Source organism: Chiloscyllium plagiosum, unplaced genomic scaffold, assembly GCF_037043375.1.
Source record: "Chiloscyllium plagiosum isolate Xiang-an unplaced genomic scaffold, Cpla_swu_hap1 HiC_scaffold_23, whole genome shotgun sequence".
NCBI classification, from domain to species: Eukaryota; Metazoa; Chordata; class Chondrichthyes; order Orectolobiformes; family Hemiscylliidae; genus Chiloscyllium; species Chiloscyllium plagiosum.
In genome coordinates, this window is record NW_028270161.1 from 45,064,732 (window position 1) to 45,083,241 (window position 18,510).

Consider the following 18,510-nt stretch of genomic DNA (forward strand, 5'->3'; position numbering starts at 1 on the left):
GATGCTTGCATGGTTTCACAAATGTGATTGTGAATTTTCTGCAAGCTTGAAATGAGAGTCTGTCTTAAAAGTGTTATGATATAGAGATGTTGGTGTTGGACTATGGTGGACAAAGTGAGAAGTCATACGACACCAGGTCCAACAGGTTTATTTGAAATCACAAGCTTTCAGATCACTGCTCCTTCATCAGATGAAGTGACTTGTGATTTCCAATAAACCTATTGGACTTATAATCTGGTGTCGTATGAGTTCTGACTTTGAAAGTGTTTAATTTTGGAGAAGTATTGAGTAGTAACATACAAATGGAACTAAATCAGCAAGTCCATAGCAATCCAAAAGTTTTGGCATACTGAGGAAACCATTTAATATTCCATACATTTTTTTGATATTGTTGCTCATTAATTGAAAAAAAAGATGTACCCCACTACTATGAGTACATTGGAAGGGGTAAAGGTTGTGTGTTTAGGCTGAACATCAGTGGATAAAAGAACATCATTTTATACAGAGATGATTAAGACTTCAATGCCATCAGAAAGCAGAGACAAAGCAATATAACAAAAACAGTATATATTTTGACAAATGTGTGCAAAAGGGCCCAAATGTATGCTTCAATCTTTTTGGCTAAGAATTGGAAAAAAACTTGAGCTTCAGGTTAAAGAATAGAACGAGTTTGAATCTCCAGGGATACAGTTTAGACTCTGGACAAAAGAAAAGTACAGTCAGAACACTGAATACATTAGAAGGCAATGCATGACTCAATTCACTGCTTTTCAGATGAACTTCTAACATGTTGCATGAATTTATTATCACACATTATTTATCCAGCCATTTATTTAGCTGCGTCAGAAAAATTATACACTTTTATGATTGTTGAATTCTGGTTATTTAAGGAAATGAGCAAATCATGATACCTTTTGTTTGCAATGTGCAAGGCTTTAAATCGCAAAGATAGATTGTTAAACTGATATGGACTGTAATAGGCTATTCACAGGTACAGCTCTGTACATCATTTGCTTTGTAACACATGGGGCTGTTAAATGGCTGATATGAGTTGCGGCCAGCAGAGGCAGCTTGCCTTCAACTTTTAAACTGGCCAAAGAACCCTTTCGTTTATCTAATTTCCACAAAGTGCAGCCCAAAGTGTATTTCAAAATAATCATTCTGATGTGAAAATTCGTAAAATTTACATTCATCCAACTTCTGTACCTCAGTGAAATCATCATGACATCTGCCACCCCTTTATTTCATTTCTGAATGGAGAGATCCCTCTTTGTTGGGAACTCTGTGCCAAGGAACCCAGAGAGAGGTGTCACCTGCTGTGCTTGCCTCTGACTTCTGTAACCTGCTCCCCCCCCTCCCCCCACCCCACACACACCTCACCTTTCTCCAGAGTTCCGACAACAATCCCTGTTGAAGTGCTTGCAGCAAAACTGACAACAGGCACTGCTTTCATTGGCATTCCCAGCAGTGGAGAGGGTTAGATAGCAGCATTCTGTGGTGGGATTTCTACTCCAAGGACTTCTGAATCCCAGGAGAGGCTTAATCTTGGCTAGTTAAGTGCTGACAGGCACATGATTTGATTGAGCTTCCCTCATGGAAACAATATGTGTCAATAATTGGAGTGTGAGATGCCTGTTGCCCACATTCAATCCAGCTCCTTAGCTTTTCGATTTCAGACAATATAGATTTCAGACAAAATAGGACACCTCTAACCCTATCATGAAAAACGTGTGCAGGGCTCTACTAGAGGAAACTGTGAGCATGGCTTATCCAAGTTTGTTCACGTTTCTTGGCTTTACAGGTTAACAAAAGCTCCTATTCAGTCAAATATTGTATTTTTTTCCCATGACTGTCTTTTCTGACCTAGTTCCTGTTGTATTCAGTACTACTGGGTGTTCTAGCCTTAGTTCTTTGAACAATTCATTAGACAGTCCTGCGAGTTCCCTCAGGATACCATTGCTTTCCATTCTTGTTTCTCCCCAAGTCATAACAGTTCTTTTGCCAGCCTTTGATGCTGTACTCCATAGTAAAACAAACTCATTCCTTCCATACTGCCATCCTCTCTTACTCTCTCCCCTGCTCTGAACAAGGCCTTACATACAGGTTCAACTCTGAAATGATCTTTTTTAGTGATATTAGTGTCATTGAGGAGAAAGACAGAACCTGTACTTAATTGTACTTAAACCTATTCTGGTATATTTGTTGAACTGCTTTTACTCTTCATTAGAATATTGTCCTAACACATCTATCTATATTACATCACTGATTTTCCTTTCTCTTCCCTGCTTGTAGCAATGGAGGAATTAGATGGGGATGAGATTAGAATATCATCGAGAGGAAGATATGCTGAGCGAGACATCGTTCAGGTAAGACCTTGAAGAGAATGGTAAGAAAAAGCACAGGATTCAAAGATCATAAGAACTTTTATTCTAAATGTCACAGTCAGAACCAGATCGCCTTTCATTGAAAGTCATTATAATAATTCTCCTTTATCTCAATAAATGCACCAATGCAAATGCAATTTTTTAATCATATAAATATAATAGAGACAATAATACTTGATATTTTATTATATCAATTTCTCTCCCTTTCTGCATGTTTGTTTAAGTTCATTTTTTTCCTGATTAACACATACGGAGATCCAGGAGATTGAGTTTTTCATGGGCCTTCAGGCTATTTGTGGATCAGATGGCTTTTTATGATCAACAATGGTTACATGAGTCACCATTTTATTGCAGATTTGAATTCAAATTTCTCCATCTGTCAAAGTGGGATTCAAATCCAAGTTCGGGATTACTGGTCCAGTGTCATTACTACAACAGCACTGCCTTTCTTCATGGGCCTTAAGAATATCACTTGAACTGGGTGTTACTGAGTCGGGAAGCTGCTTTCCAGTTTGTTTCATGTTACAGATACTGGGTTTAGAGGAAGCCAAAGAAAATGTCCCAAAATGTCAGTGATTTAGGTTGAAATTCTGCATGTCCAGTTTAGATGGATTGGCTAGGGGGGTGCAAGATGCTTATCAGAGGGTGGGTGCAGACTCGATGGGCCAAATGACCTCTATCTGCACTGTAGGGACTCTATTGTACCAAATCTTTCCTACTTAATAGCTACAGGATGGAAAAGGTCTTCCAAGGCTTCTCGTCTAAATTCCTGAATGTTTCAGATATGTTTATTTCATACAAAAGTTATTCAAATTAATGCCAGTCGATCCCAGCAGATGCAATTCTAACATTAGTGCAACATTCACCAGGCAAAAGCCACACCATGAGACTGGTGGAGTAAGCTGCCGACAGGGTAAGGCCAGGTCAATTTGACTGAAACTAAGATACTGAAATGGATTGTCACTCCTCGGTCAGTTGTGCCGAGATGGATGAATTCCTGGGAGCATGACTCTAATCTTTAAAAATGGCTGCCTGGGATGTCAGGTTTCAGTCCAGAGAGGGCAGGCTTCAGGGAAGATGACCCTGGAGGAACTGAGGAGGTTGCTGGGTGTGATGCCTACCTCGGGCATGCAACACTGAGTCTGAAGTTTAAAAATAAAAAATAAAACATGAAAATTCCTTCAGCCTTTGCCCTCACTCTCACATACTCTTGGTGCTCCATCTATTCTGACCTACGTACTTCATGCCAAGCTATGCCCTCTCAAGCAACACTGTGGTCTCTCATGCCTCCATACCAAGTTATGCCTCTCAATCCACCCTTATGCCAACTTAGGATAAACTCAGGCTGACCCATGTTCATCCATCACCTGTAGTCTTAAGTCTATCACACCAACTCACCTATTATCCACAACGGTCAGATCTCAGGACATGCAGAGATAAGATTAAATGAAGTTCGAAGTGCAGGCTTCTAAACATTAGAAAAAAAACACTAATTCATAAAACCTGTTTTCTACATTTACATTATTTCAACTAAATAAGGCCTTATGACAACAACCATTTCATTCAAGTGTACAATTTCTTTAATAAAGGCTTCAACAAGTCTATAACTACTTGTAGTTGAGTTTGAATTGGCTGGCACACTACTTTGAGAATGGATGTTTATGAAATCAAATATGAAGTAATAATCCACTAATGGAAACCTTTGGGCATACACCAACAAATTGAGAGAAATACTAAAGAATAGAGTTGGTTAGCTCAGATGACTAGACATCTGGTATGCAATGTCGAGTGAAGCCAGAATTCTAGGTTCATTCCCACACTGGCTAAAATCACTATGAAAGCGCCACCTTCTCAACCTCCCACCTCACATGAGGCGTAGTGACCCTCAGAATAAACTCACCACCACCAACTCTAATGGGAGAGCAACCCTATGGTCCTCTGGGACTATGGTGACTTTACTAATAAAGAATCTTTTTTTAAATATGGGAGAGTTGCTTTTAAAGATTTAAAGTGTAGGATTTTTAAACAGTTTGACAGCTCCCTTTGATAGTTGCTTTGAACAATTTTGTCAGTTGATTTTGACAGGTCAGTTGATAGGTCCAATCAGCTTCAGATTAATGTTTTGGGGAAGTCTTATGCACATTTCTACCTAGTTTTAAGTATTCCAAAGGACACCTCATCCTCATCAAAGGTGTCTTGGGAACAGATCCATAGGGTTACCTAACTTTGCCAAAAGGGTGCCCTGGTTATCCAAAGTTTGAATCTTTTCTGGTGTACTCTGCACACATCAGGCTTCACAGTTCATGCCGAGCAAAATTCCATGTTGAATCTTGACCTGACTCCATTGCTACTTTTGTGAGAATGGAAAGTGTCATGGTGAGATTTGACATGACAGAGAGACTCTCTGCTGTGATAAAAATTTAGGCCACAGCATGATGAAATATCCACAAGATACTGAATCCTTCCTTGTTTGTTTGTTTGTTTTCTCTCTTGTTGTAATTTATTATTCAGCAGTAGCATTAGAATCATAAAATATTGAATCCAGTCTAGAAATTTCCCTTGTAATGAGTTGTATTTTCATTTGGCAGCTAATTTATCTCTGTCATAAATTATTAATAGGACAGTATTTCAACTCTTCCAATGAGAGACATCACTCCTCACTGAATTAAATAAGTATTGTGCTATCAATAGTACCAGTAATTCACTCTCAAATGTAGCAAAAAGAAGCCTGTTAATTAGAATAACAAAAGTCTCAGAGCAATCACCATCAATATTAGGAGACTGACCTTTGTCTTCAACGGATCTTGTAATAAATAAAAGATAGATTAGCACATTAAGAGACCTAGACCAATTAAACAGACAGGTCGGAAATGACATGGAGTTTAATGTAGATTAATGTAAGGTTTTCAATGTTATTTGGCAAGCATCAAAATCACAAACATTCATTAGCAAGAATGACAAAGGAAAATAATTTAGGTAAAGTTATTAAGCTTTTCGTTGAAAGATTAAGATAATGTCAAATTACTGTCAACAAATCTCTTCCTATGATACACTTTCAGGATGTTTTAACAAATCGCAGCAACCATGTATAAATCAATGAGACCATTTGTAGAAAGATCTAAAATTTCCTCATGCCATTTCATGCAGTTTTCAACAGAACAGGAATAAATAATCCAAAAAATGGTGAAAAACTAATTCTGGAATTCAGAACACGGTGGCTCAGTGGTTAGCACTGTTGCTTCACAGCACCTGGGACCCGGGTTCAATTCCTGCCTCGGGCAACTGTCTGTATGGAGTTTGCAATTCTCCCCGTGTCTGCGTGGGTTTCCTCCGGGTGCTCCGGTTTCCTCCCACAATCCAAAGATGTGCAGGATAGGTGAATTGGCCATGTTAAATTATCTGTAGTGTTAGGTAGATTAGTCAGGGGTAAATGTGGGGAGTGGGTCTGGGTGGTTTGCTCTTAGGATGGTCAGTGTGGACTCGTTGGGCTGAAGGGTCTATTTCCACACTGTAGGGAATCTAATTTAATCTAAAATCTCAGATAGAATTCTTTGAATTTTGTGTCTTTTTTTTTCAAGCTGATTTTTAATGAATTAATCCTATTAAATTGATAATTGCCAAATTTCCCTTCCTATTCCTGAGTTGGCATTGTCAACATTTCCTTCTCATAAACATGTATTCTCCTTTTCATTATCACCACTGTTTATCCCACTCTTCAGAAGCCCACTGATAATCCTTGATGATGATATTGGGGGCATGTAGGCAATTGATGTAAAGACCACAAATGGATCAGCACAATATTATTGATGACATAGCAGGCTCAAAAGGCAAATGATTTTCTCCAGTTCCTATTTCATATGTTCTTATGACTGCTTATACCCTTGCAATCTGCCACCTCTTCTCTAAACTGTTTCCGTTGTATATGGTAATTTTATGGTACATTTTAGATCCATCTAATCTTACAGTCTTTGACTGAAGAAAAAACAGTCCAGCCTGAAGTCCAATTGAGACAGACTGTTACTTTGCTTCCTGATAGATCTAATTACAAAGACTGAGTAGTCAATGCAACTTGTACCAATGGCTATCATGCAGGAAATTGCATCTTCTTATGTACGACAAAATGTCTCTGCTAATTAAGTGTCCTGAGTGGGATTGGGTGGGATGTGGGTGCCTCTTCGGTGGGCCAGTATTTGTTTCCCATCCCTAATTGCTCTTGGGAAAGTGAAAGTGAGCTGCCTTCTTGAACTGCTGTAGTCCATATGCCATTTGGGAGGGATTTTTTCGCTACCTGTTATCCTCGTGCCACTGTAAATTAAGCTTTATTCTGGGTATAGAAGTTAATATTCCAACAGGATCTGGGGTGGACAGTACTACACACAGCATTCCCATGTCACCATAATTAAATTCACTGGGTACAAGGCTACATGTAGTTTTTGTAGTCTGCGGGAAACCAATTTTCCACATTAATGTTGAATGTTTCATTTGCAGCTGCTCTTTAAAATTTTGAAGGGCTGCTCTTAAGTGTTTGGTCACCCTTCAGCCCTATGCTCCTGAGCTGTGGGTGCTAGGGCTAGGCAGATCAGATGGCCTTGTCATGGGCCTGCTCTTGGGCTTCGCCAAAGTGGCCATTAATATATCCAGGCAGTGGACTATGGTGGGTTGTCGTACAAGACTGCCCCTCTTCATGGTTTTGTCTGTGCTCAGGTGTCCATGGAGAGGAAGCATTTTTTGCCCACCGATACAATCGGTGCCGTTAGATGGGCACTGCAGGGACTGGGGCCATGACCAGGAGCTGTTTAATCCCAACTAATCCCAATTAAAGTTTATTTTAAGAGTGGAAAGGAGGATTGGAGTGGCAGTGTCTATCTCTGAGCCAGGAGGCCTCACCTGCTGCAAGTGTAATGACATCTCTGAACAGGTTAATTAGAAAATATCTTGAAAGGGAGATTGGTGGCAATACATTACTCCAATCACAAACTGCCATTAGTTGGGATTACAGCTTCTTACACTTTTATCTTTAATGTATTGTCTTCTGATCTATCTCTATTTTTCCCATAATTCTGTACCGGATTTGCTACAATCAGATTTGTCACAGACTGAAACACCTAAATCAAATCTGTAAATTGCATCTTCTATGACCTTAACTGTGAAGCATTATTCCTTTGTGACAGTCTATAAATTATAACACAGCTAACCATGATATCACACTACAATGTTTACCTTGCATTGTGTAGCCCCATCACAAGTGCCAATAGTTTGTTCTATTCTCATATCTTATCATCTTGCAGGTGCATCGCCAGAAATTACATAACCCATCCTTTCAACTCCCCTCAATTGCTTTTCAGTATTATCACGGTTTGTGGGACATTCACTCCTAGTGGCACCATTATTTCTCCATGTTAAACATTACACACTGAAAGACTCTTACACTCCAGTTCCAGACCCTCATCTAGTCACTGTGTCTTATCATCCAGCCACTTAAGTGTCCCAATTTAAGGCCAAGCTGGGCATTGAGTCCATAACTTTTCCATCACAAAGATCATTACTTCCAATTCTGTTTTTCATTTTGTCACTTGCAGAACATATTCCTTAATTGTTTTCTTGGTGGCCTTTAACTTCAATCTTCTACCCACCACATACCTCTAATCATCCCAAAACCCTGATAACATCACATCCCTGAAGAAGGGCTTGTGCTCAAAATTTCGACTCTCCTGCTCCTCGGATGCTGCCTGATCTGCTGTGCTTTTCCAGCGCCACAGTTTTGACTCCAAAACCCTTATTGATTTTGTGATAGTAAACCTAAAAAACTAGGAAGTAGTGAGGACTGCAGATGCTGGAGAATCAGCGTCAATAAAGTCTGGTGTTGGAAAAAGCATACTAGGACTCATGAAGGGTCCTGACCAACCAAAATAATTAGAACACTCTATAAAAAAAACTGCTGCACACAAATTATAAACTGGAATAAGATGACAGCATTTTAAAATTAATGTTGAGCTTCTTTAAAAGTGAATTAATAAAGTAACTGTGACAGAAAAGGTTGGGAGATGTAGAATATGGTGCCACAGTAGGTTATCGATTCAGATATCAATTAAAGTGTTCCCAAAACAGGTCACTATATCTGGGTAGTAATGGTATTCAGACACGTTGAGAAAGGATGCGTAACTAGATTAAGACAATAAGATGGTCTCCATTGCTGGCAGATGAAGGACAGATTTACTGGAGAGGGGAAGCAAGGTAGGGAGGTTAAAGGAGGGAATTCCAGAATTGATGAAAACATGGTCTTAGCAGTTCTCTTGAATAATTTGTGTACTTAAAAATCATAATTTGTGAGACTTGTCTCTGAGGAACTGAGCATTCATCAGCTTCCAATATATCTAACAGAATGGAGGCAGCAAAACCACTGAAGAGGACTAAATTGGAGAGTTCTCAATAATGTAGCAGCACCAACACCCACACCCATTCCTTCCTTATTTGATATTAGTTTGCATCCAGTGCTCCCACATTGTTAAGGGACAGCAATATATTGTGAGAGACCAGCACCATTCAAAGCTAGCCTGCACCTCCTAAAGGGATAGTGCACTGTTCTGGAACTCATGCTGCAGTGGAAAAAGATATAATGATGAAACAATAGGGCGGAGAGTGGATACTCAGATTTTCTCTTGCACCAAAGGTGTGCAAAGTCTACAGTACTTGATCCATTTGCTCTCTGCAGAGAGAATGAACAGTAATCTGCTATATTAGCATAGAAACTAGCAGTAAGCTCCTTTATTAAACAGTGGACATTAAACTACAAGATTTTGGATTTGAGAAGGGATTTGGATGCATAAATGTTACCTTCACAGTAACTGATAGTGCTGCCCTCGCACTGCATTTATGCTGCACTGTGACACAAACATATATGTATGGGTTAGGTGCAAGGACAGGCCATTCAGACTCTTAAGCTGATTGTGCTTTAAGGTAGGATCATGACTGATCTTGCTGTGGCATTAATGAACTTTTTTGACACTTGACTAACACATTTCAGTTACAATGTGCTTACTGAATCACAGATGTTTTGTTCGAGTTCAGCCAGCAATATTGCTCTGTGACCTGATGTGGTCTCCTGATAATGGCCTTTTTTTTCCACTCTATCCTTGTACAGCTTGCTATGCTTTCTGCACATATTCTCAGTCAAGCTGAAATCCAAAGGCCTCCATGCCTGTAAGAAACACGTTTATGCACAATCCTAAAGTCAGATTCAATACCTTCAACACCTGCCACATCATTCCCTGTAGATGTTAGCAACTTTAAAAGGAAACTCCAGAGACCAGCAAACAAATGTGATAATGGCCTGCGGGAATCAATCAGCAACTAACCTATAAGTAGCTAGTGATCCCCTCAAAAAGTACTACTGGGAAGTGCTATTTGCTATCAAACACATGTTTGACTATGCATGATTAAAAAAAACAGCATTAGCTGAAGCACTGAGTTCCAGAGTTGCAGCACTATCACCAAACCAGTAATGCCACAAAATGCCACGTGTGCTAATGCACTCACCAACATGGCACCTCACGTAACTCACACCTAGAGAACATGGGTGCAGGTGAGCATTGAAGCTTGTATTCCCAGATGATGTTTCTGCTTCCCCATGCCTTTTGTACGCACTCCACGTATGAGAGTGGGGAAAGAGGTCAAGAGTTTGCTCACTTTCAGTTAATAGCACTTTGTAGTTTCTGAGAGCCCATTCATGTGATGGGGTGGACTAACGTGCAATATTTAATTGGCCAATCAATGAACTTGTTTTTAATTCTTGCATGGGATATTGGCATTCCTGGCAAGGATAGCAATTGTTGCCTATCCCCAATTGCCTCTCTGGGCTACTTAACAGGGCTGTTAGGAGTAAACCACATTGCTGTCAATCTGAACTCCCCTATGGGTCAGGCCAGGAAAGGATGACAACATTTCTTTCTTAAATGATTTTGGTGAGCCAGCTGGTTCTTGTGGCAATCAACAATGGTTACTTGGTCACCATTCGACTAGCTTTTAATTCCAGATTTTATAGAACTTGAATGTCATCATCTTCCATATTGTAATTTGAACCCAAGACCCCAGATCATTAGCCTGGGGATCTGAATTATCAGTCCAGTAACATTATCACTGTCACCACCTAAACAGCTTGCTACACGTTGACATAGAACTGTTCGGTTCACTGCAGAAAGAAGTTAAATTTATTTTGTAAGGTACAACTTTTTGTAAGGTGGTCTTGCATTGGATCATGCATTTCATCTTTCATTTTTTTTGTCATGGTGCTGTTCGCCTTTTGAGTTGGGCTGTAAGATTGCAGCAAATGTTTTCATGGCTTCAATCTGCCTTTATTGCTTGCATTCAGCAGGCTTGCCTGTCTCCAGGAAACAATCTGTGCCACTAATACAGAGCAGAGCTTGCCTCCAGCACAGTTAGGACATATACACATCATGATAGTGTTGTATGAACGATGCAGATGCAGCATGGGATCAGCACCAAGAAATGTTGGAGTTTCAGCTTTCCCAAAGTACTTTACAGCCAATGAACAACATTTTAAGTGCAGACACATATAACTTGATGCTTGTAATATGAACCAATATTGTCTTAAGATTATCATGCAGACTACATTGAAGCTATGAGGGTTTTTGCTGAAATTTAAAATATGTTTAATTGTGATGGAAATGAAGGTTGTAAGACAAATCAATTAGATTAGATTGCATTACAGTGTGGAAACAGGCCCTTCGGCCCAACAAGTCCACACCGACCCGCAACCCACCAATACCCCTACATTTACCCCTTACCTAACACTACGGGCAATTTAGCATGGTCAATGGAAAGGCAATAGGCAACATCATAGCAGTATTTAGAGTGGCAGTTATTTTAAACAGTAATTTGTGTGGTTGATAATAGTTCAATTATTACCATATGAGGATTTGTTAACAGATGATGTATATGATCTGAAGAAGGGTCACTGGACCCGAAATGTTAACTTCCTTTCTCTTCACAGATGCTGTCGGAGCTGCTGAGTATTTCCAGCAATTTCTAATTTTATATCTCTTCAAGTTAGATTCAAAGAATAACTCTCAAATCGCATTATTTCTAGTCAGTAGTTGGTCACTGGGGGACTTCAGGTGGAGGTTTCAAATTGTAGCTGCATATCCAGGAGATCTGGCATCAGTCATGAACTGCCATGCCAAATAGATAAGCAAGAGGATTGCCTGAAATTAGCCCATTTGCTTTCATGGCAAACAACTGATATGCTGGGAATGTCAGTTGTATTCCAGATGGGAGTGCACTGTTTGCAAAGAGGTTGGCCGGCAAGGATGGTATAACCAGGGTCTGTGACCAATCTAGAAGCATGGTAATGGATTGTCATAGCGGAGTGCGATAGGGCATGGTGAGCGATAGCAGCCACAGCTCACAGTTAAATATGGAACCAGCAGGAATAGATTTCTTACATATCTTTATTGCTGACAGCTTCATGCTGCCATTTTGTCTGAGAAAACTACTTGTAGCTTGCATGATGGGGAGGCAGTGACCTAGTAGTAATGTCTTGGGATGGTAATCCAGAGGCCCAGGTGAATGCTCTGAGTTTGAATCCTACCATGGCAGAAGGAGAAATTTGAACTCAATGGAAAAAGAAAGCCGCCCTAATGGCAACTAGGTAATCATTATCAATTGGCATAAAAACTCATCTGGTTCACTAACATCCTCTAGAGAGGGAAATCCATCATCCTTACCTGGTGTGGTCTACATGTGACTTCACACCTGCGGCAGTATGATAGAATCTTAACTGCCTTCTGCAATTGTTCTACCAAGACACTCCAATCAAGAGGGAATTAAGGATGTCCAATAAATTCTGGCACAGCCAGTGATGCCCACATCTCATGAATGAATAACAAAAAGATTAAATTCTGCAGATAGTTACAATCCAGAATCTGAAAGGGACCTGAGATGAGCATTGGACCATGTATTTATATATAACATTTGGATGAGGTCATTGCCAATGACATGGAATGAGCATGGGCATATTTCATGTCCCATCAGACTCTTCAATGCCCCGTTTTACCTGGTTCAGTTTGTAGTCTCACTGATTCTATTGCATGTTTTAAATATCTCGCAAACAAAGAGAGCTTTGTGCTTTATCATGGTGAGGATGCATCTATGCAAATATAAATTTTATTTACATTGACTTGTGCACCGATTAACAGTAAATTTTATGGAATGGTAAATACTACTGTGGAGTCTTAACTGCTAACTTTTTGTCATCAAAGTTGAATTGGTAAGAAGTTTTGTTTCTTCGCTACACTTATTTTTTCTGGCTGGAACTATTCTGAGTTTTTCACTTTTCAGAAATAAGTCATAAGAGAAACATCAATTAACTTTTAACATTTTCTCAGTGTGTCTGTGCAGTTCCTTTGTAAATTTTGAAGTCGGATTGTTCATAACTAAAAATGTGTTTTTCAGTTTGTGCCTTTCCGGGACTACGTTGACAGAACTGGAAATCATGTGCTGAGCATGGCTCGACTTGCAAAGGATGTCTTAGCTGAGATTCCGGAACAATTTCTCTCTTATATGAAATCAAGAGGAATTAAGCCTTCTCCTGCTCCACCCCCATACACTCCCCCAGGTTATCCTTTGCAGACACAGCTTTAACAGAGGCTGATTCCAACATTCCCAGTTGTCACTGTTGACCTGAACCATTTTGAGTGGCAGATTCCACTTTTTTTTAAAATCAGGTTGCTCTACAAAGACTTATGGATGTTGTCAGCTCACCACTCAGAAAGCATCCAAGAGTTTCTGCTGGGCTTCAGATTGCATGCTGTCAACAGTACTGTCATCAGGCAAAGACTAGAGAGAGGGTGCATAAAGAAAATAATTGATTTCTTCAAGGCGGAGAGAAGATCCTTGCGCCTCATAGCTCAATCATCTCCTTTGAAACAATGGGAATTGTGGACTTTGCTGAAGAAGCAGATGCTTTTTCAAAATTGTTCTGACAGGGCAATGATAAAAGTTTGTTTGAAAATTAATGGAAATTGAAGTCCCAGCTTGTTGTAAATAACTGATAACGGCAGTTCTTATTCTTTGAATGTTTACATGTTGACTCTTTTTACAATTGAATCATTTTTCTAAACATATACTTCCTGTAAACACAGTTTTAAATATTGTTACAATTGTGGTTTGCTAGGTGTTACACCTCTATTTACTAATGATTAACTCAGATGGAGGGTCCCCGTTCTAGTGCATTAGTGATTCTCAAACAATCGGCCACATGATCTGGTCAGTAGTTAGTTAGCCTGACTGCTTCCTAGTGATTACTACCTGAAATTGCACCTCAAAAATGACAGCCTCCCAACCAACTCTCAATTGGCCAGCCCTTTTATTGTTTCAATTTATGTGACAGCAAAAATGCTTTACTATGAAAATAAAGCCTTGGGAGAATGGAGAAAAACTGAGGAGTAATTGGAAAATAGCAAAAATATTGACAATGCAGGCATTGCAGTCTAATCCATAACATTTTTGGGAGCAAGAAACTGTTTGATTGAGGAAGACTGGATAGGTTTGAGGACCACTATACACACCATGCCAATAGTGTGCAAGCCTGAGCGCGTCAGGTAAATGTGCCAGAAAAGTAACTGCACAGGTATATGTTCTTGTGCTCATTTATTAAGTTCTCCATTATTTTGTATATGCTTGTTCAGATCTTACAGCACGTGCCCTAGCTGCATGGACACTTTTTTGGAAGAGAAATGCACTTTTGTGAGTAGTGTGCTAGATTAAATTCAGTAACAATATGGCCTTAAATTCTCAGTAAATACTTACAATGACTTTTTTGCATTTTGCCTTTGGATATTGAAAAATGTGACATGTTTTGGAACATTTTTTGTGCCAATACCGTAGTTGCTTTTTAATTTTTCCACAGGAGTGGAAACTTGTTGCTTAGTTTATTTACTATTTTGCATTTTATGGAAATTTTGAACATTATAGTTTCAATAACAAACAACTTACAACTTCTGGATTTGCAGGGCAATGTCAGAATATGTGACAAAACTTGTTCTGTAGCTGTAAATCACTTAACTGGAAAAATTGTTTTTTAATGGATTACCTACATTCCTTCATATATAAGTACATCAGAATGCAGCCAAACATAAAATTTACACTTTTCGTACCAAAAAATTCAAATTACTTTGAAAAATAATAGAAATGAGAAAAGATAAAAATTGTGTTCATGAAATGATTAAATGATTGTTGGATTTTGTATTCCTTACACAGTCACTAAATTACATTTGTGCCACTTGTACTGGGCCAAATCCCTTTTTGTAATCTTAAAAGAAATTGTAATTTTTTAAAAAAACTAGATTTAGCTCTGATTTAAACCTTTTATGCTCAATGTCACTGGGAAAGATGGGACCAAGTATGCTTCACTACTTAGAGCATTCATGAAAATTCAATTATTTTGTGACACTTTTCATGTTGCTGCAGATAACTGACAGCAGTAAAAGCGCAGCAGTGTCATCATCTCATTAGTCAGTATGTTTTGCCAACAAAAGAAAACAGTTATAGCAAGAAAAGTCTCAAATTTGATGTAACAAGAACCTAAATAAATCCTATGTTCTCATTACTTCCCTTTGCCACACCCCCAAAAGAATGAAGGTAGTAAGTAGGGGCAAAACAAAACTTCTCATATTGCTGACATGTGTGAACTTAGCCCTCTAGAGATAAGATGCCCTGTCACCTTATTGCAGATGTACACTGCAATCCAATACAATATCCATTTAAACTCAATTACAACATTTCTATTTATTCATATCAAGCCAGCTCTGATACTAATGTGAAATTGAGTCCACTAATTTTGTTGAATTACATTACTAGGCTTTCTGTTGCTATAAATGTCCTTTTTAAAACCTTTGTTCTTCATATTTTGTTTATTGGTTATCAGTTATGATTTTAGGATCAATTCTGAAATTAACAATTATGTTTATCTTTGTTTCTAAAAATTACTATTTGAAAAGTTTTAAGAAGTAAGTGTCATTGACAGTGGCTAGTTTTTGTTAAAAAGGCATGTACCAATTCAAATCTTGTAATTACGTACAATTTGATTAGTATTGATAAATAGTGATTTTCAGAATCTATTGTGCTCTGAATGTTTAACACCAAATATATTGCTATATGCTTTGTATTCAATATCGTACAAACTGTTTTCATGAGATCTTATATTGTCTATCTACAGAAGTATTACATATTATTTTAACACTGAGTAAAAACGCAAAATTAGATATAACTGATACTTATTTTTTACATTATTTAGTGTAAACAGTTATTGGCACCAGTGAAGTTGTACATTGATTATCTTAATGAATGCTAAAACAATAATCATTACCTTTCTTTTATAGTTCGCACTCTAGGTATCATGTGACAAAGTATAATTAAACAGTATACTACTGTGTCATCTCAAAGATGTGAGGAATAACTGACGGTCTACATTCTTTATCTGACAAATAGTACAGATAACTGGATGATTGTTGAACAGTAAATATATATTTCAATGGTTGCCAAACTTTTGTGTTGCCAACATAACTTAAGAGTATTTAAAATACCAAATCACAATCTGTACAGGTTCCTATAACAGCACAGCTATCACATTGTGCTTTGGAATAACTCAAAATCAGCAATTACAACTCCAGAAATCTAGACTGGCTTTTCGTTGTTACCAAACAGAAAATTCTGGCCATATCCAACATTTTAGACAGCATCTGTGGAATGCAAACTGGTTGACTTTCAGACTTATCACTTGAACTAGTTTATGGAAAGACCATCAATATGAAATGATTTTTATCTTTTCACACCACAGGTGCTGCATATTTCTAGCATTTTCTGTTTTTATTTTTGATTTCCAGAATCTGCAATATTTACCCTTTGATTTGGGCATTGCCAGTTGTCATTTAAATAAGAAAAACTTAATTGATCTAGACTCGCTGAGAAATGTGCTTTCTCGTCATATCGAACTTTGTTTTTTCTTACAGAACTGAATTTTCATTCATGCCTAGAGTCCAACAAAAGAAACCGATCACGGAAATTGTCCACAGTAGCTCAGATCTTACATGTGCTATGGAATGTTACTAAGTAGAATATCTGAGCTAAGATGAAACAAAATAATAAAATCCTATAAGTGCCAGCATAAAATTAATGTATTTCATTTTTTAAAGCTTTGTGTTCTCTCATTTTTATTAACATATGTGTGATAATAAAACTTGCAGTTGTGAGACAAGTAAATGTTTCCTCTTTTCACCCAAGTATGTGCTGTGTTCTCCAGTTAGATACAGTACAAATTGCCTACTGCCAATTGTAACAAATAGCTTCCTTATACTGCTGTAATAATGTACCAAACTGCCCTTTCCTGATCCTGTTATAAATTCAGCTTTCAAACTACCACTAATGTAGTGACTATTGCCAGCATCTAAAATAGTCAGTTTAACTTTCAGCTTACAATGCCAGACAAGATATTAAGATAATAAATCAGAGATAACTTGATAGTCACAATTTATTTTACTAACCCCTCCATTCGTGATGTTGCAAATAGTTGATGATAATGTGCCAAAAGAATAAATCCATTTTCATTCACTTTGAAATAAACATTTTTCATTCATAATTCTTTCCATTAACAGACAGGCTTACCTTAGTACTGGGGAAAATAATGTTATATGAAATGTCTTATAGGTGATCTTTTTCTGACTTTCTCAAGATGCAAGGAAAAACAAAGAAAGCAAGTCACTCATATAGTAGTTGCACTCAAACAAGATATCCATCAATATATCAGTTACCTCCTGGCACAGCTGTGAGAGGAGAAAATTCTATCATGAGCTCAACTGTTGAAGCTGCTTTGTGTTTCAAACGCCTCTGTTCAGAAAATGCAAGCTAAATTATTCTGGATGCAGTATAAAACCTATTATAGCCAAATCGCAGAAGCGCATCTCACTGCGCCAATCTATGAATTTCTCCTGAAACTTAAAATCTTTAATATTGGTGTCTAAATTAATATTTTAATCTTGGTAAATAAATGCGTGAACAACTTGTTTTCACTAATGTTTTGTTGAAAAATTGTTACTTTGGCCAACAAGAGTCCAGATCAAATGTGGTTACAACTTTTTTTTTGGTAGTAAATTGTTTGTTCCTTTTTCCTCAGCTATTGAATGAAGTTTAACAAACTCTAGAAGCAGTGACATAACCATGTCATCAGTAACATCATCCTAAAGTTGGTGAAATGGTACCAAACAGTGCCTCTTAAAATCATTATCATTATATGTATATCATAAACCCTTTAGCTGGTCACCAGAAAATTATGCTTTCAAATATATTATTGCTTTCTCACACTAGCTTAAAGTGAAATGGAATATTTTTAAGCCTGTTCTAAATTTATTGTTTTGATCTAATCCCCGCACATTTAATTCATTTATGTTATGTTTCATTTCAGAGCGAAAATTATATTCTTTGTGAGATTAACTTTAAGATTTCTGAGAATCCAATTATCATTGTGATGAATCACACAGGGAACAGATAGTGTATTTCTAAAACTGCATATGTATAGGTTTAATTCTTTTTGGGCTTACAGTGCTCAACACATTAGTGTAAAATCCCTGTGTTCAATTCTACCATTTGTTAACAAGTTTAAAACTTAAAAAAAGGGATCTATTTTATTCAAATATGTTGAGCAGTACATGAACAGATGAAATTAAACTCTTAAAGTTTGAATGTTAATGGGAGTTAATGGTTACATTTTTTAACTGTCATATTTATTAAATTCATAAAAGCTGATTTATGGTCTGTTGTTTGTGTTTACTAATGATTTGTGTCCAGAGGTAAAATTGATAATGCTATAATTTTAAAGTGATAGTTATTTTAATTGCATCATTATCTTGGTTATCTAATCCTTCAAGTTTTTTCCACACACTGTTTAAGTAAATCCGTTCCAATGCAATCTCAAACCCATGCTTCTGACTTTAACTTTCTTTAGTTTATGGCACTTAAATATTTTAAGTGTCATAAACACATTGCTGAAATTTGAATGCCCATGTGTTCAGCCCTCAGCAGTAATTCCAGGGTTGACTAGAATACCAGTGAGAAT

General features: G+C 37.7%; 1 protein-coding gene across 2 annotated transcripts in view; it reads left to right on the forward strand.

The window, feature by feature from the left end:
• The window catches only part of LOC122561654 (copine-8), a 371,771-nt gene extending 353,571 nt beyond the window's left edge, over positions 1-18,200 (forward strand). For both annotated transcript variants that reach the window (XM_043713603.2, XM_043713601.2), the window contains exons 19-20: positions 2,293-2,366; positions 12,855-18,200. In XM_043713603.2, the coding sequence (XP_043569538.1) occupies positions 2,293-2,366; positions 12,855-13,043 (263 nt within the window). In that variant the 3' untranslated portion in view covers positions 13,044-18,200. The remainder of the gene's footprint in view (positions 1-2,292; positions 2,367-12,854) is intronic.
• Positions 18,201-18,510: the final 310 nt, after the last annotated feature.